The 26,580-nt window shown below is 40.5% G+C and overlaps 1 protein-coding gene across 5 annotated transcripts; it reads left to right on the top strand.

Moving 5' to 3' along the window:
* The first annotated feature begins 1,143 nt into the window (after positions 1-1,143).
* U2AF1 (U2 small nuclear RNA auxiliary factor 1) lies at positions 1,144-21,365 on the top strand. 5 transcript variants are annotated; one of them, XM_045002588.1, is made up of 8 exons: positions 1,144-1,301; positions 6,305-6,392; positions 11,069-11,135; positions 15,259-15,308; positions 16,328-16,426; positions 18,403-18,536; positions 19,011-19,103; positions 21,108-21,365. In XM_045002588.1, exons 1-8 carry the CDS (start codon positions 1,258-1,260, stop codon positions 21,283-21,285), a joined length of 753 nt encoding a protein of 250 aa, XP_044858523.1. In that variant the 5' UTR covers positions 1,144-1,257; the 3' UTR covers positions 21,286-21,365. The 5 variants fall into 5 exon arrangements, with proteins under 5 accessions (XP_044858523.1, XP_044858524.1, XP_044858526.1 ...); XM_045002589.1 differs by lacking the exon at positions 11,069-11,135 and adding an exon at positions 10,100-10,166; XM_045002591.1 differs by lacking the exon at positions 1,144-1,301 and adding an exon at positions 1,859-2,119.
* The last annotated feature ends 5,215 nt before the right edge of the window (positions 21,366-26,580 follow it).

Below are 26,580 nucleotides of genomic sequence, written 5' to 3'. Positions count from 1 at the left end.
TGGGTGAAACCATTGTCAAAGTACAGTAATGTTACTAAAACTTTTGTTGCATATTAAAAAGCAAACATATTTGTAAAGGTCTCTTTTGTAACCAACCAGAAGAATAAGTGTTCAGCGCATTTTTCAGTTGCCATTTTTATTCCCCTATCCCCAAAACTGGAGGGCCTGTTAATTTCAATTAGGATTGTTTTTGGCCCCCAATGATACAAATGCTTATGTGCAACTTTATGCATGTGAATTGTCCTAATCACTTCAGTAAATTGTGTTTAGGGATGGTCTCAGCCAGTTATTTCTGTTTTAGACAAAAGAAGCATCCCATAATCCTCTCTCCTGATTTCCATACATACCCTGATAGTTACTGTACAACTCTATGTAGGACTAGAAGCACATTATATGCTGTTTGGGGAATACCGATTTCCTACTTTTGATGTCCTTAAAGGCCTTTTTGTGGTTTGTTTTTATACCTTTTTGCTATTCTCGCTACAAAACCCAGCACAGCCCTGCCCTGCTGTCAGCCTGCTCCTGTTGGCATATGGGGTAGTCAATAGGCAGACTGGGGGCCAAATCCAGACTCCCAGACACTTTTGAACAGACCCTGAAATCTTTTTATTTAATTATCATCCGTTTTTAAATTACTTTCCTCTGGAGTCTGGACCTTGACTATACCTTGACCAAGAAATTTGGACCTTGCCTACCCTTCTGGCCAAGAGCACAAGCCAGTGTTGCCAACCTTGTGACTGTAGCAGGAGTCTGGCAGTGCAGAGCTGCTGCCCTGAAAGCCCCAGCACCGGGAGTCCTGTGAGCAGGTGGGAACCTCAGATAGGCTTCCCAATTACTACACCCGGCAGCGCGGGGGGGCCGAAGCTCTGCACGAGCAGCTCCTGCCCCGGCTGGGGTTTGACCCCCCCCCCATTTGAGCCAGTCCCGTGACATGTAGGGTGGGGGGAGGTGGCACGTGCCGGGCCCCCGTAGGGATCCCGACCCTGCGCTCCACAGGCGGACTCCCTGCTGAGGGGCGGGGCCAGGCTGGGCGCGCAGGGCTGCGGGAGCCCGCGCTGACTGATTCTGAGCCCCCCGCCGCGGAAGGGAAGTGGGTGTGGCGGTGAGGGCGCATGCGCAGATGGCAGCAGCAGCCCCCTCCCCCATGCTTTGGTCAGTGGCTGGAAGGCGGTGGGCGGGGCGGAGAGTTTCCGGCGCGAAGCTGTGACGCGCTCAATCGGCGCCGGGGCCTCTCCGGCGGTCGGTCGGTGGTGGGAGATGGCGGAGTATCTGGCCTCCATCTTCGGCACAGAGAAGGACAAGTGAGTGCCCTGTGCCCGTAGCCGCGCCACCGGCGGCGGCCCAGCGCTCCGGGTACCCTGCAGGGGAGAGACGGCGGGGGTCGGGCTCGTGCGGCCTGTTCACAGAATGGGTTTCAACGCGGAGTCTTCCCCTCCTCCGCCCTCGCTGGGTTCTCGCGCCATGGAGCGCGCGTGCGCGCGCCCAGCTCGTGGCGCCGCCGCCGCAGTTTATTGCTTCCCGTCCTGGGGCAGGCGGAGCGGCCTTGGCGATTGGAACGTGGCGGCGCGCGCGCTCCCTCCTGTGGGTGGGAGAGGAAACTGGGCGGCGCGCGCTGCCTTCCAGAGACCAGGCCCGCGCGCGCAGTGGGTAACCGCCATGTGGGGGAACGGCGCTAACTGTCCCCACGCCAAGCGGGCTGCGCGCGCAGAGCCTTTCCACGCGCTTGTTCGACGATCCCCATGGGGAGCCGGCCCGGACACCTCCGCATTCGGGGCGGGGGGAGGCACTGTGCGCGCGGAGCGGCGCCCCACGTGCTCTCCCGCGCTCCCCCTGCGGTCAGCGGCTGCCGTCGTGCTGCGGGCGGGTGCGCGCGCGCGCGTCCTCGTGTCCCGATTTGGAGCCGTGAACAATTGGGGATGGGGCCCAGTAGCCCCTCCCCCCCCGGGCTCCTTTCAAAGTCTGCTCAGGCTAGTAGCTCCCTTCCCCGCGCCGCCCTCTCTAGAGCCGCCGCCTCCTCGACACCCTGAGGCCGCGTAAATCCAGCTCCTGCTGCTCGGGGTTACAGTGGCGAAAACGACCCTCCCGGCTCTGCTGTCGTTTTGCTGCTCGTGAAGCTCTGGTCAGTAAAGGCCCTGGAGCCGTTGCTGTGCTCAGTCAGGAGCACTAATGTAGCCTCTGTGCACCTGATTGATGTCTGGAAGATTCATTTTTGCAAACTCGAGGGCCAGCAGTTTTGTTTGCTTGTTTTGCTTTGCTTTTAAAAACAAGCTTAGGTTCTATAGAAATGATTCTGTCATTGCCTCAGTGGATTTTTGATGGCTCATGGTGGTCAGCCTTCTGTCAGAAAATGAGGGTATGTGGCTTCTGAATTTTCCTAATGTTGCTGCCTACTTGATGGAATGGATTGATGCTAATCATGCAAACATTTTTGATCCCTTTAGGGACTGCGCATGATTCGCTCCCCTACCCCCCCATCAGTCCCATTCATCCTCAGTGAGGAGAATTGAAAATGAAACTTTGAAATGGTCATTGAGTTGAAATTGTTGAGGTTATTATGAATTATTAGAGGTTTTGTAGTTTGGTTTTTAGCTTTGGATTTGGAGTGAACTCGGTACTCTGTTTTCTTTTCTTTCTGAGACATGCATCTGAAGGTATGTCTACACTACAAATACAGCTATAGTGTAGACACATACTATAGTAATGGAAGAGGTTTTTCCATCGCAGTTATATAGTGGTCACCAACCCTTTGATCGTGATCAACTGGTCAATCCTGGAGCCTCTGCCAGTTGATCATGATCTCAGTGGCCCCACACTGCTTCTGGAAGTGGCTGGCTGCTGGCATATCTCTTTTGCAGTGGAGGAAGGGGCCGGTGTAGCCAGCCACTTCCGGGAGTGGGATGAGGACAGGCAGGCAGCCTGCTTGACCCCTGCTGCGCTGCCGCCTGTGGTAAGCGCCTCCCGGCCGGACCCTGCACCTCACACCCTCTCTTGCAGCCTAACCCCCAGCCTGGAGCCCCTCCTGCACCCAAACTTCCTCCCAGAGCTTGCACCCCTCACTCCTGCCCCCCTGCCCCAGGCTCAGCCTGGAGCTCCCTCCCACACTCCAAATCCCTTGGCCCCAGCCCAGAGCCTGCATCCCCTTCCACACCCCAGCCCTCTGCCCCATCCCAGTGAAAGTGAGTGAGGGTGGGGGAGAGCGAATGACCGGGGGGCGGGGGGAATGGAGTGAGCAGGGCCTCAGGGAAGGGGTGGAGTTGATCTTAAATTCAAAAAGTGATCTTGTGCATAAAAAATTTGGAGACCACTGCTGTAATATATCCATCTCTGAGGGTTGTCTGCACGTAAAATGTTGCAGCACAACTGCACTGATTCAGCTGTACTACTGGAGCACTTCTGTGAAGATGCTACCTACAATGATGGGAGGGGTCTTCTCCTGTTGGTGTAGGTAATCCACCACAAGAGGGCGGTAACTGTTTCAACTGGAAATGTCCTCCCATCAACATAGTGCATAGGAAGGGTATGGCTACACTGGCGATTTGCAGCGCTGGAAAGCCTCCACCAGCGCTGCAATTAGTAAGTGGCCACACCTGCAGGGCACTTCCAGCGCTGCAACTCCCTGGCTGCAGCGCTGGCCGTACACCTCACTCAGCATGGGGAATAAGGATTCCAGCGCTGGTGCTGCAGCGCTGGTCATCAAGTGTGGCCACACACCAGCGCTGTGATTGGCCTCCAGGGAATAAGGTGTATCCCAGAATGCTTTTATAAATTACTCTCTTTGTTTTGTTATGCAGCCTTTCTTTGTTTTGTTGTGAACGAGCTCCGATCGGAGCTCCGTTCTGTACCTGGCTGTAAACAATCAAATGAGAGGCAGGCAGGGAGGGAGAGTGAATGAAACAGAACGGAGCCGTTTGAACTGCTTATCTAAAAAAACAAACACTGATCACAGCAAACAGGAGCTATCTATACCTGGCTGTGAACGATCAAATGAGAGGCAGGCAGGAAGAGTGAATGAAACAGAACGGAGCCGATCGCTCCGTTGAACTGCTTATCTAAAAAAACAAACACTGATCACAGCAAACAGGCAGGCTGTTTGCAATTAGAGTTAAGACTAAGGGCTCATGAACATTTTGTGATTTTTCCAATCCAGGAAGCTAACACTCAGTGTTGGCTCCAAAAATCCACTCTCTCTATCTTCCCCGCTCCCTGTCACAGTACACCACCCTCCACCCCCCTCTTTTGAAAAGCACGTTGGTGCACTTGAATGCTGGGATAGCTGCCCATAATGCAGCACTCCCAACAGCGCTGCAAATGCTCCAAATGTGGCCACACACCAGCGCTGGTAGCTGTGAGTGTGGCCACACACCAGCGCTGCTCCTACACAGCTGGATGACCAGCGCTGCAAACTACCAGCGCTGCAAACCGTAAGTGTAGCCATACCCGAAGTTAGGTTGGTATAACTGTGTCACTCAGGGTTGTGGGTTTTCTACACCCCTGAGCCACTTAGTTATACCAACATAAGTTGCTCTAGTGTAGATTGGTGGTTCTCAACCAGGGGAACACATACCACTGGGGGTATGCAGTGGTCTTCCAGGGAGTACATCAAATCATCTACATATTTTCCTAGTTTTACAACAGGCTATATAAAAAGCACTAGCGAAGTCAGTACAATCTACAATTTAATACAGACAAAATGAGAAAGTATGCAATTTGTCAGTAATAGTGTGCTGTGACACTTCTGTATTTTTGTCTAATTTTGTAAACAGTTTTTAAGTGAGGTGAAATTTGGGGGTTCACAAAACAAATCAAAGTCCTGAAAGGGGTACCGTAGTTTGGAAAGGTCGAGAGCCACTGTAGACCAAACTTGAGAGGCATGGGTGGGTTGATGGAAGAATTCTCGCATCTGTGATTACAGTGGGGGTTAGGTCAACGTAGCTACATTGCTCAGGGCTGTGAAAAGTTTTGTGCTAAGTCAACCTAAATTCTAGGTGTAGGCCAGGTGTGAATTAGAATATAATCTTTAATGTGTGTTGAATGTTTCATGCTGTGATCTGGTGATAGAAGTTGCTGCCTAGAAGCCCAAATATACACTTGAACACCTTTCAGATTTTTTCCATGCCTGTAATTGTGACTGCAAAGTGGAATTTATTACAATCATTGGTGTCAACATGCAACACGTGTTATGCACAGCCCATTAGAATTAAGTGCTTTTCACTCTGTTCCTCTGTGTGTTCTTTGCCGCTGGAGCTACAATGTGAAATTTACCAATTATTTAAGTTCTGCTTTTTAGTTACTGTACTAAACATACCACAGTTAAGGTTAGGGGGAAGGGGACAGTGGGGACATAGCCAATAAACAAGTTGGTTTCCTTTTCAGCTCTACAAAAGGAAATGTGAAGGAATTATTGTAAACTGTGAGTGTATGGATAAAGAAAAGTAAATTTAGATAAAAGCAAGGTTATATACTTTGTGTATGCATATAGCCCTTATTGGCAGTTTTCACTCTCTTTGCTGTCTGTACTATCTAGTGCCTGTGATTACTTTATATAACCAAGGTAAATAAGTCCTGTTCTCATTGGTTCATGGGCAGTTTATGCTACTGTGGTACAAATTACCTCTTGATTATAAAGAGAGATAGTCAAGGCTCTGTCTAGCAGTTGTTTGCATTTGTGAAATTAGAAATACTGTGTGTTCAGTTTGTATGTTTCATTGGGAGTCAGCAGGGCATTGAACTGTGTGGAGTGGGGAGCTAAGATAGTGGAGTCTGTCTTCCTGTGCTGGGAATCACACCTCCCAGCTGCAGTGTAGACATCCCTTAAGTGTCAACTATTTAACTGTTGACTGTTTTAGCTGGTGGGATGGGACTGAAGCTGACTGAGAGGGAGGAAAGATTTGGGGCTTGCCTGAATGAAGAGAGAGGGAGGAAGGGGAGAAATGAAAGGATGAGGAAGGAGGAGAAACAAATGGAAACAATAGTGGTTACAGGTGAGAATATTTTCCCACTGACTGATGCCGAATGTAACAATAAGGTACTGAATAAGTACACTTAAGTACTCTAGATTGCAGCTGCTCTGTGTGCTTTTGATTGTCCTGGAGTTCAGCAGGTCTCTCAGGTCATGGATGAGGGGGAATCAGTATAAACTAACCAGTCCCATTACTGTCTTGGACTTCATTGATTTGATTGATGTATGTAATTGTGCATTAAAGTTAAGTTGATAGGGTGCATTTATGTTAAATGCTAATTGTGTATTCATATTCTCTTGCCTTGTATTTCCATAGACTAATTATCTCTTGTTTTTTACTTGCAGAGTCAACTGTTCATTTTATTTCAAAATTGGAGCTTGCCGTCATGGGGACAGATGTTCTCGATTGCACAATAAACCAACATTTAGCCAGGTTTGTTCCCTCTTGTAGAATTTATGTACATATCTCTTTAAATGTAGGTTCTAAGCACTTCAGATGAATAATTAACTGAATAATTATCCAGAATTAATTGAGGCCAAACAACTTTTTTATGTTTTTTTTTTTTCCTGGGGAGGGACTGTTTTTTTCCTCCATTTTCCTCTCCCAGCATTTATAGTGTCTCCTATCTCCCTAATGGTTGCAGGGGGCAATGCTGTTGTAAGCTTGTCTATAGTAGAGTCCAGACAGTGCTAACTGTAAGGTGTGTGCTTTCTCAGAGATGTTTAAGCACTTAAACCATCCTAGATTGATTACATCACAAACAGCGGCAGCATGTTCTACCCATCCCAAATGTCAGAACTTCCAAGATTTATTTATTTATTTTTAAAGCAAATTTGCTTCCTTAGCTGACATGGTCAGAAGAGATTCCCCTGCTCCTTCTTGATCTTTGGCCTAGGCTAAAAGTGTTAGCGGTCACTTGCTTAGCCCATTGGGTGTGGAAGGATTGCTTCTCTACCTTAGCTGCTTAAGGATATACAATTGGCTCTACATATTATCCAGTCTGTGGCCGGTTAAATGTTACCTGTGAAATGAGGAGTGGATATAGGCTAAAAAGAGAGGGGCATTGGTTAACATGTATTTTTGATTTATTAGCACTACAGTTCTCTCAAAGAACATCTTCCATGCTCCTGGAAAACTTCCACATTTAAATTCCAACTTACGTTTACTTTGTTTTCTATCATTGCTGATTGTCAAGATATGCAGGTAAAGAGATGATTTCTCATTTCTAGTGATTAGGAAAGCTCCTGCATTTCCAGCTATTTACCCACAGAAATGCAGTATATGCAACAGTGGAAGTGCCTTGCTAATATGCCTCAACCGTGACCTGGAGGGACCACTTCTAAAATCTCATCTACAATAGAATTCTCCCCTTTTAAGAAGCTGCTTTAAAATTCCTCTTGCAAACATAGCTATGCTAATAAGAGTGGTCAGAAACAATGTATTTTTTAAAAATGTTTTAATATTACAATATGGATTCATAGAAATGTAGGGCTGGAAGGGACCTGAGGAAGTCAAGTCCAGCTCCCTGTGCTGAGGGAGGACCACATAAATTTTAGATCATCCCTGACAGGTGTTTGTCAAATCTGTTCTTAAAAACATCCAATGAATGGGATTCCACAACCTCTTGGAAGCCTATTCCAGAGTTTAACTACCCTTATAGTTAGCAAGTATTTGCTAATACTGAACCTAAATCTCCCTTGCTACAGATTAAGCCCATTACTTCTTGTCCTACCAGAGACATGGAGAAAAGTTGATCTTATTCCACTTTGTAACAGCCCTTCACATATTTGAAGACTGATTTCAGGTCCCCCCTCAGTCTTCTTTTCTCAAAACTAAACATGCCCAGTGTTTCTTGACCATTTTCCTCAGATGTCAGCTTTCTAAACTTTTTATCACTTCGGTTGTTCACCTATGGACTCTCTCCAGTTTGTACACAATTCCTATACTGTAGCACCCAGAGCTGGACGCAGTATTCCAGCTGAGACCTCAACAGTGCCAAGTGTAGTGGGACAGATACCTCCTATGTCTGACATATTTGACACTCCTGTTCGTACACCCCAGAATATTAGCCTTTTTCATGGCTGTTTTTCGCAACTGTTGAGTCATATTCAATTTGTGATCCACTATAACCTCCATCCGTCTCAACAGCAATACCATCTACACAGTTTTCCCCATTTTGTAGTTGTGCATTTGATTTTTCCTTCCCAAGTGAAGTACTTGTCTTTGTTACATTTCCTCTTGTTGAGTTCAGACCAGTTCTCCAATTTGTCCAGGTTTTTTGAATTCTAATCCTGTCTTCCAAAGTGCTTGCAACTCCCACAACCTTGATGTTATCTGTAAACTTTAAAGCATATTCTCCACTCCATTATCGAAGTCATGAATGAAAATGTTAAATAGTACTAGATCCAGGACTAACTCCTGAGGTACCCCACTGGATATGCCCTCCTAGTTTGAAAGTGAACCACTTATAACTACTCTTTGAGTATGGTCTTTCAACCAGGTGTGCCCTCGCCTCATAGTAATTTCATCCAGGCCACATTTCTGTAGTTTTCTTATGAGAATGCCATGCGGGACTGTATCAGAAACGTTAGTAAAATCAAGATACATCATAGCTGCTGCTTCCCGCCATCCACCATTCCAGTAACCCTGTCAAAGATGAAAAAATTAGGTTGATTTGGCATTATTTGTTCTTGACAAATCCATGCTAGCTATTCCTTATAACCCTATTCTCTAGATGATTACAAATTTATTGTTTAGTATATGTGGGTTAGCTCAGGCCTAGTTGTAGGGAAACTTGGGTTCGATTCCTAACTCTTTCACTGATTTCCCGTAACAACACATCTAATGGATACTTGCCATCCATGCTGTCTGGCTTAAACATGTTTTCAGAAATCACTTTTTAAACCTGAGTTTAAAAGTAATTGTTTCTTAACCTGGACCAGCAATTTTCTCTCTGGCAATTTAGTCCTTGTTTATCTGATGTCAGTTGAAGTGAACTGCTGGGCTTGACAGGGTCATGTTGTGAAGTCATAGTCTAGTGTATGTGTGACATTGGACTTGACACACAAGCTGGATTGTGATGTCACTAGTGAATTTGACATGTAATAGTTTGATTATGGAAGACTTTGTGCAAATATTGGTAATCAGCTGTGATAGAAAATTGAGGAACAGATCTTATTAATAGAGAGCTATTGCCATGGTTATATTTTATTGTGTTACCACCACTGGTGGAGGTATTGGTTTGGTTGATGTGTTAGTAAAATCAGTATATGATTTAAATGTAACTTAACAGGTTTTAATCTCTTGGTGGCATCAGAAAACAAGTGTTGCACCAGTTAAATTCAATTGGGGATGAAAGTTCATGCAAACTAACATTAAACTTATATATTAAGTAATTAAATCTGAATCTCTTTGAGCTGATTACAGTTATATGGACATTGGAATTTTATGTAATATTAGTTTACTAACTTAAACATGGTTTGTTTTTTCAGACAACTTGATTTTAAGAAGAACGGTACAAATGTAAGGTTTCAAGCCTGCCTGGTCTAATTCTTCAAGTAAAAAGCAGAAGGGCTAAAAGGATATTGATCTTTATTGAAGGATCGGAAAACGTGAACATTTAAAACTATTATATTATTTAAACAGAAATTTCACCAAGAAACTGCTTGATCAGACAATAGGGGGTATCTAGTTGATATTTGAAAAACTTGATATCTGAGGCAACCGTTTAAAAACTTTACAGCAACACATGCTATGTACTGTGCACTGATAACAAATGCAGCTTTTCTAGGCTTACAGTAATGAATTTGGTTTAAATTAAGATAAACTTGGGTATCTACATAACTGAGCAGCTTGAAGTGCAAGGTGACATTGTACTTCTGACACAAGATGTCATACACTTACTTCAAATAAACAGTTTCAGTAAATATACTTGGGACAGTTCACTAGGGAAACCAAACACAGCTCTTTCTTGGTGGTTAATTTAAAACTGTTTTCATAATATGATGGTTTGGATGCAGTTTCAGAAGATACTCTGCAAATACAAAAGGAAATATCTTATGAATAGTTGTCTCTTTGCAATTGTCTGTTATATGCACAGCAGCCAGTAGAATTCCCCTTTTTATTTTTTTTCCCCGCAGACCATCTTGATTCAAAACATCTATCGTAATCCCCAAAACAGTGCACAGACGGCTGACGGCTCACACTGTAAGTCCCACAGTTGGAGAAATTTTTTTAAAGAATGGTGTTAAAGAGCCCACTCATAATTATGAGAAAATAATGTTGGCTTCTGAGCTGCTGACATAAAGCTGTTGCAAACAGGACAAGTGATGGAACTCTTCTTGCGCATATATCAAGAATTTGGTAAATGTACGTGTTTATAAAGTGCAGAAAGTGACTTTTATAAAAAGATAAACTAATTGGACTTCCTTGATTCAAAATCATTTGCACAGTGCATGAGCATTACATCCTGTAACTGTTAAGCCCTGTCACTTATTTTTGCATTCATTTTTTAAAGGATTACTTTGCAAGCATTTCTCAAATTCTTGATATAATATGAAAACTTAGGTATATTTATGATGTACGGTAAGTTGCCCAAAATTGTGCACTTTATTTCACCTTTCCTTTCTTTAGGAAATGGAGATTTCATGTTATACCATGATTACTGTGTTATACATTAGTCTATGCTGGTTTTAATGTGTCTTGAGGGGTTGTTTTATTCACTAATTGTTCAATAAGGCCAAAATCAAACATCTGCGTATGATGATACCTTACATGTTACAGCTGTTACTATGACACTTGGATACCATTCATTATATTGGAAACGTTTTTTTGATTGAACCCCATGTAAACACCTCAATTATAATGGAGGTGAGCAAAGTAACTGTTAAAGTAAAAATACAGTAATCGAGTATCATGAGATCTCTATTGCTTTACAGTGTTAGGTTGGTTCAGAAAGGTCACCAGCTAAGTGAAAATTTCTCCTCTTGGGAGAAAATAACTACCTCTCTTTCAGCACTGAGACTCGGCTAAAGCGATCACCAAAAGGAAACCAGTTTCGTGTTAAATTTCTTTTCCATAATATAAAGTTGTTGCGTTTTGTATTTCAGACCATTGCCCTCTTGAACATTTACCGTAACCCTCAAAACTCTTCCCAGTCTGCTGACGGTTTGCGCTGTAAGTTCATACAAGTTCCTTCACTGGTTCCCTGGGCTTGATTGTCAGAGCTCAGTGTCGACTTAAGCTGGTCTACCGTTTTAGTTTAACGGATCAAACTGCCCACACTTCATAAAATGTGTCAACAATTTTTTGTCCTTTTCTCACACACCCTCCCTCCCCCCCACAAGAATTTGTTTCTTAGGAGAAATTGGATACTTGTCCATTATATCAAAAAGTGGTTGAATTGGTAACCCCTGTAAAGCAGTCTTGATCCACTGCTGTCTCCTTTTTCCCCTTCTTCCCCTCTGTCACTTGCCTGCATCCTAGACATATTTTTGCTGTATGTTTTAAAGGTATGCATTAGACTTCACTGCTCAAAAAGCAGGACAGTCACACATTAACTTAATCCATAACATGTTTCCTATCATTATGTTAACGTTGAGAGCACTCAAATTTGGAACTTTAAGACTGCTTGCAAAAATATTTGTCCTAGGCTAATAATGCAGCTCCCATTTAGTGACTACTTTGGAAGAAAAATATAGACTGACAAATTCTACTCTTCTGCAGCTGTCCTTTTGGATAAGTGCATGTTGCAAATTCTCCCTTACTTTGAAAATTCAAATTCCAGACCTAAGTTACATATTTTCATAGTAGGAAATAATTTTAAAAGTACACTTGGGGAAAGGAAGCAGTTTGGATATTGTTATGAACTAATTTCTTAACTCTTCTGTAGTTAGGAAATGGGCAAAAAGTCTCGTACTGTGCATCATGACAGAAGTTAAATGACTGAGATTGTCAGTTTGTGACTACTGATCTGTCATTACAATTGAACCAATGACACTAGTAGAAAAAGATCTTAAGGGCTTTAGAACTAAAAAGATGGGTGTTATTTTTCTAATATTTTATAACAAATTGAACATTGAGCATGTGGTGCTAAAGTTTTGTTCAGTTATTACTTTTTTAGCCACTAGATCATAGACTAGTTTGGATTAGTTACCAGCTAAGTTCCCTGCGTGGCCATTAAGCAGCCTATTTAGCATAGCACAGGCACTCAGGGAACCCTCCCCAGTGGAGGGGCAACCCTCCCTCGATCCCAACCTTGCCCGGCCCCCAGCCTGCCAGGCCAGGGCGGCTCCATGGTCCCAACTATGCCATAACCTGGACCTGCTGCAGCCGGGGCTCCCCTACCTCAGCCCGAATCTGGGCAGCACGGCGCAAACCAGGGCAGCGCGCCCATACCCAGTTGCAACCAGGGCGGCGCGGCCTGGCCTGTCACGGGGCACCACGCCCTGAATCTAGCCTCAGCCCGGGCCTGTCACAGCCGGGGTGCCCCTCCCTGACCTAGCACCGGCCGGACCTGCAGGAGCCAGAGATGGGGCGCCTATCCTGCAGCCCAAGCCCTGGAACTGCTGCCGCAGGGAAAGACACCTCCCCCCACCCCCCAGTACTGGTGCTGCTGTGGGGGAGTACTCTCCCTGCCGTAGCCCCAGAGCATTCTCCTGCACCCCAAACCCCTCATCCCTGGCCCCACCCCAGAGCCCTCACACCCCTGCACCCCAACCCTCTGCCCCAGCCCTGAGCCCCCTCTCACTCTCCAAACCCCTTGCCCCTACCCCACCACATGAATTTTGTTGTGTACACCAAAATGACGGTTGTGGCACATCACCTCCATATTGGTTAACGTAACAAAATTCATTCCACACATGGGTGGGAACAATTAGAGGGAACACTGGTTACCAGCATTTAATGAGACAACATTCTATTTTATGAAATCAAATACTAATTTCAGAGTGAAATGTGATTCATATGATTAGCATAAACAGCATATCTTATAACAAAACTAATGCACTTGATTAGATCGACTTGACACTTAATGTCAGTTGTTAAACTGGGGCTTTTCTTTAGAAGTAGAATGTTGCTTATGAAGTTTGTATGGGTTTATAAAGTTCTGTTGGCCTGTAGGCTTTTTGTTATAGATGTTTACGGTGTTACTATCTGTATATTGCTAAAAATATGCAGTTGGATGTTGGGTACTTCCTACACATCAGCTAAATTCTCAGTGAGCTGGTAACTAATTTGCACAGAATTAAAGTTGCTTGGTTTGCTGTGCAGCTGTTTAGACTTTATTTGCCCAGACCCTCCTGGAGTTTGCAGGAGCCTTTAGGTAAACAGATTCTCCAAACTAGAGTTTGATATTAATATTTAAACTTTAGTTTGTCTTGATAGATGGGTAATTGTATAACAAAGCCTAACTATACCGGTATGGTAGAGTTATAGCTCTGTTTAATCAATGGGTGTGCTGAAACCCTCCCCATATCTTTTCAGCTTTGTCCCTATTTAAATACTGCATATATTCTTAATGGGTAGCTATTTAATGTTGTTGCTTTACTGTTTTCCTCTCCATTCTTGTCATAGAGGATTAATGTTAATTTTGACCAGTAATAGTCTTGATTTTATCTAGTAGTTGGGCTTCTCAAGGTTCAGACACTGGTAGCCCTGGAACTTGAATGTTTGTGAAGTCTGTGTATGATGCTTACCCTTTCCACCTTAGAGGGAAACTCTCAAGTACTTCCAGTTTCTTTACTTTTCTTTTTATAATCTTAGTTTGACAGTGGAATATCCGTATCAGTTTTCAGCACTTTCCCATTTGGTAAACTTTGATCATGCCCCTTTCTTTCTGTGGAGCCCAAACTGATGCGTTTTTTTTAAATCACTCAGATGTTAGTGTGCTATCATTGTTGATGTTGGCACAGCCCTGGGAATATGGTTAGTTATTAAACTGTCTCTATGTAGTGAATGTTGACTAAATGTTTGGGAGTTTTTTAAATTGCTGCATAGGCAAGGGTCTCTTGAAAAGCAAACGTTGAATCTGGAAGGTCAAATATCTTGAGTTTAAACTACTTGACCAGTGTCCCTTAACCTTATAGATAAAAATTGTCCATAGTTCCACGAAGATTAGGTAGCTTGATTGGTTAATATTAAGCATCTTTCAGTAAAGATGAAAAGCTGTTCTAAATGGCCTGATTTGCACTGTGATCCAGAAATGACTGGGTTCAGAGCACCTATTTTTGCACAGCGACTGAGGCAAATAAACATAGCTTTATTGGATCCTCCTCCTGTCATATTGCAGGTTTTGCTTAGTAAAGCAATGGTGTTGCATTTTAAAGGTTAAAACATTGTTCTTGCATGAAGTGCCACATCTATTTTAAAGCTACTCTACTTGATCGTAATAAAGCCATTTAACTGAAGATTTAATCAATCTGGCTTTAATGTATATGACTTATTAAATAAAATGTATGGTAAAATGGTGTAGAACTGAAAATATCTCTTGTAATTTATTTTGTTATACTTAATACTTTGAAAAATTAGCAAAATTTTAATTTACATTAGTTTTTTAGCAGCAGGCAAGCAGCACTCAACTGCAAAGGCCAGCTAGGAGCATGAATATGATCTAATGTGAATATATGGCCAGCCTCTCTCGCATTTCAAAAAAAACAAAAGAAAAACCATTCTACAGTATTACAGAAAGATAAATTGGCATTAAAAATAAAATGGAGAAATGCTTTCTACCACAAAGCCACATAGTTTCACTCTACTGAGGGAACAAGAAAAGCGTATCTTGTATTCTGAACAAATTCAATGGATCACGATGAGCTGCAGTTTTAATCACATCAGTGATTTCTCAAACTAGTGTATTTATACTGGAGGAGTGAACATCTTTAAACAAAGCTCCGCCTTTAGGAAGAGAAATCTTAATAATCATGCTTTAAAATAGTTAACGTGACAAAGCACTTGCCTTCTGTGTAGGTAAACCATTGGCAGATAGAGGGTGGGGTTCTACATTTAATTAGTCACATTTCAAAGTAAATCCTTTCCCCTTAAATTTGGCATGTACCATTTGGATGCTGATTAAAACTTGTCTTGATTTGACCATATTAGTATCACATACTGAGATATTCCTTTCTTTTGGGACTCAAAGCTGCTCACAGTTATTTTTAATACTCCTTAATGGTTAACTACATAGCATCTCTTATGCTTCGGTAAATGACTACTTCTGTTCTCTAAAATATATTTTGTAGTATGTTCAGAGTCTTGTCATTCAAATATTGATTCTAATCAGTTCGAATCTTGGAATTTGCAGGTGCTGTGAGTGATGTTGAAATGCAGGAACATTATGATGAATTCTTTGAGGTATGTTGAAATTCACTGTTTAAAATGTATTGTATTCTTCAAAGGCAAAGTTTAGTTGGTGGCAGAGAAAAATTACAAAAATAAACCCTCCAGCTAATCCTTGATGGGACCGAAAAAGGAAAACTATAATTCTCTCAGATTTACCATCCCTAATTCTGATAAATAGGGCTTTAAATGCACATTACAAGAAACACTCCCTGCCCCAAAGAGTGTACTGTTTAAATGATAATAAGATTGGATTCTGGGAGTGTTCAGGGAAGGGTGGTGGAGAGGGGAGAAAACACAAATTAGACATTTGGTTGCTTGACTGAAATGTGTATCCTGTTAGTGTCTAGATATTTTTTGTATAACTTCAGTTTTACATATTAAACATATAGTCCCTGCTGTAGTCCCTCTTTAATTTACATATAACTCTATTGTTTATATTAGACCTTGGATTGGATTAAGTTTCAAAACAAAATACTGTATGGTCTATTTTTGGTGTGTCTCCCATTCTGCTTTTTCCTCACACAGTTGAGTTAAAAAGTATACTTCAGTGTTAGCAAACAATTAATAAATTTTGAAGTGTAGGGTGACCAGACAGAAAGTGCGAAAAATTGGAACAAGGGATGGGGGGGTAATAGAAGCCTATATAAGAGAGACCCAAAAATCGGGACTGTCCCTGTAAAATCGGGACATCTGGTCACCCTAAGTGTAATAGACTGGAAGATTGGCTTTTCTTTCCAAAAGGCATGGCTTTAGTGTCTTGTATATCTCATTTTCTAAATAAAGAAAAGTTACCTTTTAGTTGTGTAGTTAATTACTTTATCCTTGTAGTACTCACAGTGTATTAAATATTGTCCATGCACACAGGCTGATACAGTGCCTGCCCAGAAATTTACAGTCTTAGAACAAAAATGTATGAAGGGTGTTGGGAGAAAGAATAGTCTTCCTGCTTAAGTAATGATTAATTGTCTTGTAGGTATGTTTAATCCATCTAATTTGCACAATATGTTTTTAATAAATTTCTCTATATTTAGGAGGTCTTCACGGAAATGGAAGAAAAGTATGGTGAAGTTGAGGAGATGAACGTTTGTGATAATCTTGGAGATCATCTAGTTGGAAATGTATATGTAAAGGTAAGATACAAAAGCACCTCTGCAATACATCATGAATACAAATTTTCTTTAATATACACAATTAACATTTTCAAAACATGGCGGCACCTTTATGAAAGTAAATACCTGTACATTGGAGAGAGAGTTTGTGTGTTTGGATGGATTAGAATCCAAACCAGGCAGAGTGGCAATACATCCCCTTACAGTTGAATCTGTCTTGTTTTCATAAAGTTTGATCTCACCTTTTTAGTTGTGAAGATACTTCACATAGATGAACTGTTGTCTGATTTACATTTGGGCATTGAAATTCAGAGCAGTGAACTATAAAATTGTTGACTTACAAGTGTGACTGTGACCTGCTCAATTAAATGTTAATTACTTCATTGTTGGAGAAAGGCCTGGTTTTATTCAGCAAATGCACTTGAGAGGAGTTTCCATTTACACAGAATGTCTTGCAATTCCTCTAAAGCCTCTCAGAACAGTCACACTAGATGGTTTTAAGGAGAAGACTAGAATAGCTGGGTTCAGTTTTGACTTTAATTGTGACCAGGATCAGCTCAGTCCACTCGAGTAAAAAATACTGAACTGTCATACTGTGTGTTAATTTGTGTGTCAACTGGTTAAAGTACAATACAAGTAAATTTTTTTAAATAAAATTCCAGTCAGTTTTTTTTCAGATGTTGCAAGACTGTTAGCTTGTTTTATATTCTTCCTGTGAAACGTAATAAATAGAGTATTTACACTGTTGCGCATTACAGTATTAAACTTTAAAATTAGAAGTATAGTACACTGAAGGGGTCAATCAGATGAAAATCATACTTTAAAAATTCTTACCCATCTTGCTAGCAGTTGAATTTATTAGAACTGTCATAACTTGCCTGCTCTTTGCACCTTGCTCAACTTGAACATTGAGACGGTTTTTTTTTGTAATGTTGGTGAGATCATTATGCAAACTGGAATAGGTATAAAAAACAGATTAAATAAAATGGCATTTGTACAAGCCTGACCCTGAAGGGAAGAGGGGGAGGAGAGAGTAACTGGGCATTTACAAAATTGCTGAAATGCATACAGCCATTTTAAGTATTACTAGATTTATCCTGTAGAAGCAGCAAAGAATCCTGAGGCACCTTATAGACTAACAGACGTTTTGCAGCATGAGCTTTCGTGGGTGAATACCCACTTCTTCAGATGCATCTGAAGAAGTGGGTATTCACCCACGAAAGCTCATGCTGCAAAACGTCTGTTAGTCTATAAGGTGCCACAGGATTCTTTGCTGCTTCTACAGAACCAGACTAACACGGCTACCCCTCTGATACTAGATTTATCCTGACACCCTTCTTAACCCCAATCATTGATGGAATTCAAAAAGTATTTATCACATGCTTATTTTCCAGTCAGTTTTGCTTTCTGGTTCTTATGTAATTAGCACTGTGTATTGTTTTGGAGTGTAAACACTGAAAGGTGGGATATTGGTTTAAATCTCCCAGAACCTTGTTATTGCACACTTAATCTTTTGAATTAAGTGTTTATCAAACCTTCTTAGAGAACACAAATTCATGGTCTAAAATGCTTGACAGCCTCCTTTTAAGCTCTAATTGTCCAGTAACTAGTGAGTTAGATAACGATTTTCTGATATACTTGCAAGTTATGTTGTTGTTTAATTCATATTCCTTACAAATGCCTGCAAGACCAATTAGTCTTTTAAACATGGAATGTTAATGTTCAACAAAATTATTTAGTCTGAAGAGAAACCACTAAGTCTTCTCCAGATTGACTGTTTATGTTTAAAATGTTACTGCTTAAATAATAAACTGAATGGACCCACATATGTTTTATTAAAACACCATTTAAGAGTAGGGGCAAATAGAATATAAAATGGGCTTCTAGTTTTATTGCTGGCCTTGAGCATGTGTTAAATATCCAGCCGGGAATTAAAATAGATCAAACATTACCATTTATTTAATATTTTGAGAATGTTAATTTTACTTTCTTCTCAGTTTCGTCGTGAAGAAGATGCAGAAAAGGCTGTGATTGATCTGAACAATCGCTGGTTTAATGGTCAGCCAATTCATGCTGAGCTTTCACCTGTGACTGACTTCAGAGAAGCTTGTTGCCGTCAGTATGAAATGGGGTAATGAAATGATACTTGCTACTGCTTATTTATTATAGTAGCTTAGAGATACCTCCAAGTTAAGCTTTTCATGAGTGTAAGGTTTCTCAAGTGCATTTCCAAACGATGCATTAAGAGAAAATACACTTAAAGCTACACTAACATCTAGATTCTAGAGCAAGCTCAATTCACATGCCTTAGCACCATGTGCACTCAGTCTCTTCATCTTTACAAAAAATTTCTCTTCACTTTTGGACGTTCGTGCACCAGGCACACAGGTAATTCCATGTAAATTATGCTCATGTGTAACTCTGACTTCAGGGCAATTACGATATTTTACCAAGAGTCATGCTTCCCAATTTAATGTTTAAATTGTTTAATGTTACATTAAAAAAATCACAGATCAGTTAACGTGACCACAGGTTTATATAGAAGAAAAGCTAAGAGTATAAATTGGAAATGCTTTCTTTGTGGTAATTTTCTTCTGCTCCACAGAGAGTGTACGCGAGGAGGTTTCTGTAACTTTATGCATTTGAAGCCCATTTCCCGAGAATTGCGACGTGAATTATATGGACGTCGTCGTAAGAAGTAAGCATTTATATTTTTAATTTAAAGCCAACTGATGCAAATAATTTAGGGATTTTTTCCCTAAACTTTTTGAAGACATAAAGAATAGGATCTGACTTTGAGGAAAGTTGTTTAAATCATTTTTTCCTTTCCTGATCCAGTTCTGGTGTGGAATCGCAATCTGACTCTTCTGTAAATATTCAAGACTTAATCTGGCTTTATGGCAAATTTTAAAAATAATCAAAAATGGAGGGTGGCAGAGAGAGTCAGTAATGTGAAGTACAGAGTTTCCAATCAATTCATATCCATTCTATGTTGGGAAAGTGAAAGTGATGTCTGATTGGTGCATGTGTCAAATGAGTTGGTGATCTTGGTTCCATTGCTAGTGGACAGTTGCCAACATCACAAAATTCCATATCCATTGGTGCTACTATTCCCCCTTGGTAGGCGTGCTGTGTATCGAATGGGCAATAGATAGAGTTCCACGCAGTGGCAAAAAGGTTTCTGATAATCTTAATTCAGGCGCGTTGGCGAACGTTGCATTGCTGCTATCAGTATGAAACCTCTTTTGTTGATAGGACTTCACTTTCCAGTATTATCAGTTAAACACTTTCACAAACACAAACATTCATATTTTTCTAAAAATGCTGTTGAATTGTCTTGCAATATTTTGGGAATTGGAGGAGTAAACTTAATTGTGAAAAGTTCATATTGCATTGTTTCCTGCTTTCCTGATAAATTAAGTATTATTTAATTTTAAATTGAAAGTGTCAGGGATATATTTATACTAAGAATATTATAATATTGTAAAAGATGTGCTGCTGACTTAAGAGCCATATGGTTACTTTTCTGGTTCCTGACCTCTTTTCCCTTAGTCAGTAACACTTGAGCTTGGCCTCTCTTTCTGAAAAGCCTTCCTCATCTTTTCTTGTGAGATTATGAATATGGATTTTCAAGAATGGATTATGTATATTTAAAGGTGACCTGCCAGTATTGTAACCAAAATGAGACTTGTGCCAAATGTCCCAAATTACAAGGGGCAAAGTAAACATTCAGCACAAATGATCTTGCTTTTTCATCTTTTGCCTTACACATATACACTTCTACCCTATCTCAAAAAAAAAAAAAAAAAAAGCACCACACAGTTTTGCTGTGACACACCAGAATGCATCATTCTTTCATGTCCTAGATCACCAAACTCCCCTGAAATACAAATTTGGTGTATTCACAAGTTGAGGCAAACACAGTTGCTCAGTTCCACTTTGAGCTCCACAGCAATGCCTATAAATAAAAAACTCTGTAGTTCATATTTAGTAGTGTAACTTTAAAAAAAATTTAAATGTATAATTTTCCATTTGGTAATAGAAATGACTTGTTAAAGCTTTTCAAAATCCTTCTCAAATATTTTTGTGACCTTCCTCCCTAAGAGGCTGGCTCTGGAGCTCTGAGTAGCTGTGCCATCAGAGATGCATTTTTGGGCTCTTGCAGCTCACTGGCCTTACTATGTTGGTGATGGAGAAGGTGGAGACTGAAGAGGAGGAAAATGCTTTGATCTCATACTACTTGGGAAATTTAGTACAGAAAATCCTGATTTGTTAGGCTTTTTTTTATATATAGCCGTCCCTATGGCTTTAGACTTGTAGTGTACCATTAAATATGTAAATGACTACAAAAGACTTCTCACAGTGCTCTAACTGGTTCTGTGTAACAGTGCAATTAACTTAGAGGGGTACTTACAGGGAACTGACCCTTTTCTGGCCATTCAGACAAGTGACTGCAGGTAACAGTTTTCACTATACATACTGACCCTTCACTGTCAAAAACTGAAGAATTCTATAATGATGGCCTTGTGGGCTTGAAAGTGCTAGGCTCTTAGGTGGTTGAAGTACCTAATCACTACTTTATTTCAAACTCTGTTGCTTTTTCTAGTGTTTTCGTTTGAATGAGTGATCCTTGGTACTCTGTAGAATATTGCTGCATTGTTTCACCATATTTAAGAACTACAATCTTAATGCTTTTTTGCAGGCATAGATCCAGGTCAAGGTCCCGTGAACGTCGTTCTAGATCCAGAGATCGTGGTCGTGGAGGTGGTGGTGGTGGAGGTGGAGGAGGAGGAGGCGGCGGTGGCGGAGGAGGAGGAGGAGGAGGACGGGAACGTGATAGAAGGCGGTCAAGAGATCGTGAAAGATCTGGTCGATTCTGAGCCATGCCATTTTTACTATTGTGTCTGGTAGAAAGTGTTGTAGTCAATTGACCAAACAAGTTCCTAATGAGATTTTTTTTTAAAAAGATGGGCTTCTGAATAAAAATTTGTAGTGATACAGTATTCTTTGTGTAACTTGTTTCTTGTGGGGGAAGTCTTTTTTTAACTGTCATTCCTCTTTCTTGACAAATAGCTGGATTAACTATGCTTGCGGTAAAGGTGGCAAATGTAAAGGAGGTGCAAGTTTTTACATTCAGGTGTGAATTAACTGTTAAGGAAAATGTGCATGCCTGTGTATATAATATAAAATAGTATATTATATACATGGATAAAGTGCTATATTGCTTAAGAGACAGTTACAATTTAAGTTTCCCTTTTCTGCTATTCTGTCTGCTTATTTAGGTTAGTTTAGGCACATTTAAAGGAAGGCTGTGCAAAGTGCATTTATTTACTCAGTAGAAATGCTAAGTTACAAAAATATGTATGTTAATAGAAGTCTGTGCACTGTCTATCACTGTGACTGTGGCATTTACAATAAATCCAATTCATTGGTGTAAAATCTAAAGCCTATTCTCTAAGCCCTCGAGTAGTTGAGTTGCTACTCCTGGCTGTGCCAGAATTCATAGTTAAAGGGTTTTTTTTTTATTCTTCACACACACACCTACCTGCCTCAGGTGATTCCTTAGAAGGACAGTGTATCTAGTGCAGTATTCAGGCTAAAGTTATGAATGCCGTATCTTAGAACAGAACATCAAGTTATCATGCAAAAGCTCATGCTCCATACAGCAGGATGAGTTCTGTATAAAAAATATCTGAGTATCAGATCCATCTTCATGGAAGGTTTCTTTTACTTGAAGTTCCATTGGCTGTCCTGTAACTGAAAGCATATCAGTATTCAGGATAAGGAGTAAGTTGGGCGCTAGTGAAAAGTACACTGAACCTTCTCCATCTGTTGCTCACGTCTAAGAGAAGATCTGACCTGTAGTTAAAAGCATCTTTTCCTACATAAAGCACTTGCAAAGCAAAGCTAATGGACAAGAGCATTTTATTACATTCTTAAGTTAAGATATTTTTAGGCTTACGCTGTCTACATTCTTCATTGCAGCTGTGAATCATAGCTGTACTTCATAAAGCAAAATACATTTTATGGGATTCAGTGCCTCTTCTAGCTCTAAAGCCTCTAACTGACGAGTTGCTGGAACATCTTAAGTGCTATATAACTTGTACAGTAGCTGACTTTAGAAGATGTATAATCAGACTTGGATCCTGGTCTGCTTATCAGTTCATGAAATAGCATAATGGGTTGCAGAAAGTATCCACCAGTTATAACTTTATGTACATCAGGAATTATTTATCTTCAGAAAGGGAGGAATTTACTAATGCTACTAGTGTTTTCAAAACCTTGTATTAATGCAAACTTGCCTAAAAGTGATTGAAGAATAGCTCTATCTAAATGCAGTGGATATAGACATTTTGTGGCCAGGCTAATAACTAACTTTCAGTTTTTATTTTTTATCCCCAAAAGATAAACATAAGAAAAGACCGCACTTGCTGGCACTTGGAAGTGGCAAATAGTGATTACTACTAGGGAATACTGAAGGAGGGAAGCAGAAAATCTTACACAACTTACCTCTTTAAGGTGAACTTTTGGGCCAAAATAAAAATTAAGTTATTCCCAGATTTGTGCAGAATGCCTTCACTAACCAGGTTAGGGGGAAATCGGCACATACAGAAACTTGGTTTTAAAGGCTAATGGCAAAGCAAAAGAAGCTTTTCTCTTACTGTACCATTATGATGTGTAAAGATGGCTTTGATCTATGTTTCAGTACACTAGAAATCGGGTTCTGGCTTCCTGTCACCTCAAGGACTTCAACAGTGTTTCAAGGACCTTGGGTGTCAATATCACAATGAGCTGAAACCTGGGGGTAGCCCTGCCACCAATTGAGAGGTTGAGATTGTTAACTTAGCCCTCTAATTCACCTCAATGTACATGTTAAGATTTACCCATTTTCTCTTCAGTGACATTCTGTGTTACTTAATACCCCTTTCTAGTTAGATTGCAAAATCCAGCAAGATAGGGACAGTATTCATGTGCATTTAGGCAATGTCTACAAATAAATCAGGGATTATTTTCTTACGTTTTGTGTGGCAAACAGCATGTGTAAGACCTTGTCTACACCACAGAGTCCTGATGCTAACTAACTAAACTGATATAAGCCAGTGTCTACACAGTGATTTGTACCAGTTTATTTAAATCATTTTAGCCTGGTACAGCTTTTGTTTGTAAACAAGACCTAAACTAGTACATATCACAAGTGAATTGCAAAGAGCACAATTTCTTGTGCTTTGCTTTATTTTACTTCAAAATTTTTCTCCCTCTCATTGGAATCCACTGAATGCATCATTTTGTGGCCTTGTGAATTAATAATATAACTCAAATATGCATTCAGGGACATTGATAGCAAGCCAGGGGATGTCATTGAATTTCACAAGGAAGAAAAGCTTACAGTTTGTACATTTCCACAACCTGACTAGTGAGAGCATAGACCACAAATCTAGCACAAACTCAATTGTCATTGTAGCCTCACCTGTAATACTGCATACTACACTAGTGAAATTGTTCAATGTGAACTTTTAAAAGGATTTGGTACAAATGTCACTTCCTCAAAGCCATTTAAAACTGCTATTTAAGCTTATTAATGGAAATGGAGAAACTTCACTTTATTATCCTAAGCCCCCTCTCCCCATATACAAAGTGTAGAACAAGGAAAAAATTTTGAAAGGTACCTACTGATGACCATTTACAAATGTCAAGATTTCTTCTGTTGGAAAAACATCACTTTTAGCTCATGGAATTTCTTAATCTCAAGTAAATGACAGCATATGGTACCTTTTGATGTCTGGATATGTTTAATTTTAAATAAACTCATAATTCCAAGTGACTTCCTCTTATTTGTATTAGTCTCAAATCTGATTCCTCTGTAAAATGCTTCTTGTCCATGAATATGATGTATGTTAAGACTGTAAAACCAAATGGAGAACTTGTTCAAAATAAAGCTTTTTTGATACATAACCTGCACGTAATAGAAACATAACCCTTCTTTTAAACCAGACACTTTTCTTTAAAACTGTGCCAGCAAGATTATCAGGTGCTAAAAATTTTAAAAACCCCACCTGTCAACGAAACCATTATTTTCATTTGTTGAGACACGTGTGTGTGTGTGTGTGTGTGTGTGCATGCGCGTGTGCGTGCGTGTGTGCGCGCGCCCACATTCTAGGGAATGGTCTTTGTTTCCTCAATCTAAAAACATAAATCCATGTATAGCACTTGGGTACTCATGTTACAAGGTGTAGACCGCTGTCTTTCCTTATGCAACTCAATAAGGGATGTACTTGAGTAAAGGCTACAGGATCGGTTTTGTATTTGATTGTAGAAATCAATCTAGGCTAATACCACATCACTTTTATTTAAGAACATGACAGAAGGAGCTTGCACAATTTAGGAAATACGTAACTAGTGTCTTAAAAGCCTAATACACTCCCTTTCTCCCTGTCAGTGTACAACACAACTTGGTAAATTGGTTTCAGGCAAGGGTTAGCGATTGTAGCTGGTTCCTCTGCTGACATTGTCATTATGTTTCAAGCTATCTGCACAGACAGGTTAAATCTGAATTTCCTGTCCTTTTTGTCTACATATGTATAATCTCACTCTACAGAGTAGAAACTACTCTAAAAGCCTTTCGTGCCTGAGATCTGCATCTTTGCTTTTTTTTTTTTAAAAAGTAATAATTCTGCTACTTCTTGGGAGCTAAATGTTTATTGTATAGTATCACAGCCCTGCCTCTGTTCTAGATAGTGATTTTTTTTAAAGAATTCCTAAGTTGGTTCTAATTAAATATACTCATTGTAACTAGAAATACAAAAGGTCTATTTCTCTTTTCTGACTAAATTGGTATATCACAAACTTAGAATTGTTTACTTTGTATATACCTAAACATTTTTGACCTGGTTGGTGGACTAATCAACAAGGCTTTTTCGTTTAGTGGGGTCTCTGTTTTTCCACAGTCACTGTTTATTTTAACAATTGCCTACAATGGTAAGTTATGTATATGGAAATAAGCAAAACCCATATCTCATGATTCCATGTGTGTATCACAGGTCCAGTCTTTGTCTTCATTGATGTCAGGAGTGAACCCCTCATAATACATGATCTACCATGCTGATTTTCCTTAACAGTACAGTAGTGGTGTTTATCTGTAATGGTGGTCAATCTGCATATTTTACCTTTTTGTCCCTGGATTATTTTAAAATCTGTTTTAAAATATTTTGATATGTCAAATACACTCACTGCAGTTTGCACTAATTAGCACCCAGTTCCAAAGGCAGCAAAGAGGTTTAGGCTTTTTCTGCACATACACATTGCGCTGGTTTAACTTAAATCAGTGTATAGCCCCATGTAGCTGCTCTCTTGGTGGCTTATTTCAGTTTAACTAAAACCTATTTCTAATCAACCTAAATTAAACTACTGTAAGCCCTTTTTGTACCAATATGGCTCTTTGAAATTGCACTTTTAATTCAGTACAACTGTGTGTGGATAAGCCCTAATACCATTCACACAAATAAAGTGAGCAGGATGTGGCCACTTACTGAACAGTCAAAACTTGGGAACTCTAAAGTCTCCTGTGCTGCACCTCCTGTGTCTCGTTTCTGTTCTTGTAGACTACTCTGTACAGGAGAGGCACTGCCTTTTTTTCCCCCCTGTCCTTTTAGTTCTTGGTGGGTCTGCCCGCTGGTAAGTTTCTAGCCCTCCTGTTACAGAGAAGGACTTGAATATATGTGATATTTCCTAACAATCATTATTTTATGCTTCTCATCCACTTCCCTCCTCCCAAGCCATCCAGAACTAGTTTTTTTTGGGGGGGGGGGGCATTAAAAATTCTACATATTGAGCAAATTTGTGGCTGTGAGGTGCTAGGGCTGCTCATCATGTGATTGAAACTGAGTTGGCTCTTCTGCTGAGCAGCTAATAGTAAACTCTGGCAACAAGGAGGAGCTACTCAATAATGAAGAGGCATCACCTGAACTAAGCACAAGATGGTTTTCCAGTTGTGGCTCAAATTGACTCAGTCATTTTTAGCTTTGATATTTGTAAAAATGGGAATGATAATGAGGATTAATCATCACAACACACTACAAGGGAATTAGTCACTGATTATAAAACCCTATATAAATGCTAAATATTGTTGTCCACTTTGGGCTGAGTAGTTAACCACTATTTGGGGCTTTGCAGGGTTG

The sequence above is a fragment of the Mauremys mutica genome, chromosome 1 (genome assembly GCF_020497125.1).
Source record: "Mauremys mutica isolate MM-2020 ecotype Southern chromosome 1, ASM2049712v1, whole genome shotgun sequence".
Classification (NCBI taxonomy): Eukaryota; Metazoa; Chordata; order Testudines; family Geoemydidae; genus Mauremys; species Mauremys mutica.
Note: the sequence above shows the minus strand (reverse complement) of the source record. Positions and strands in the feature narration are given on the sequence as shown.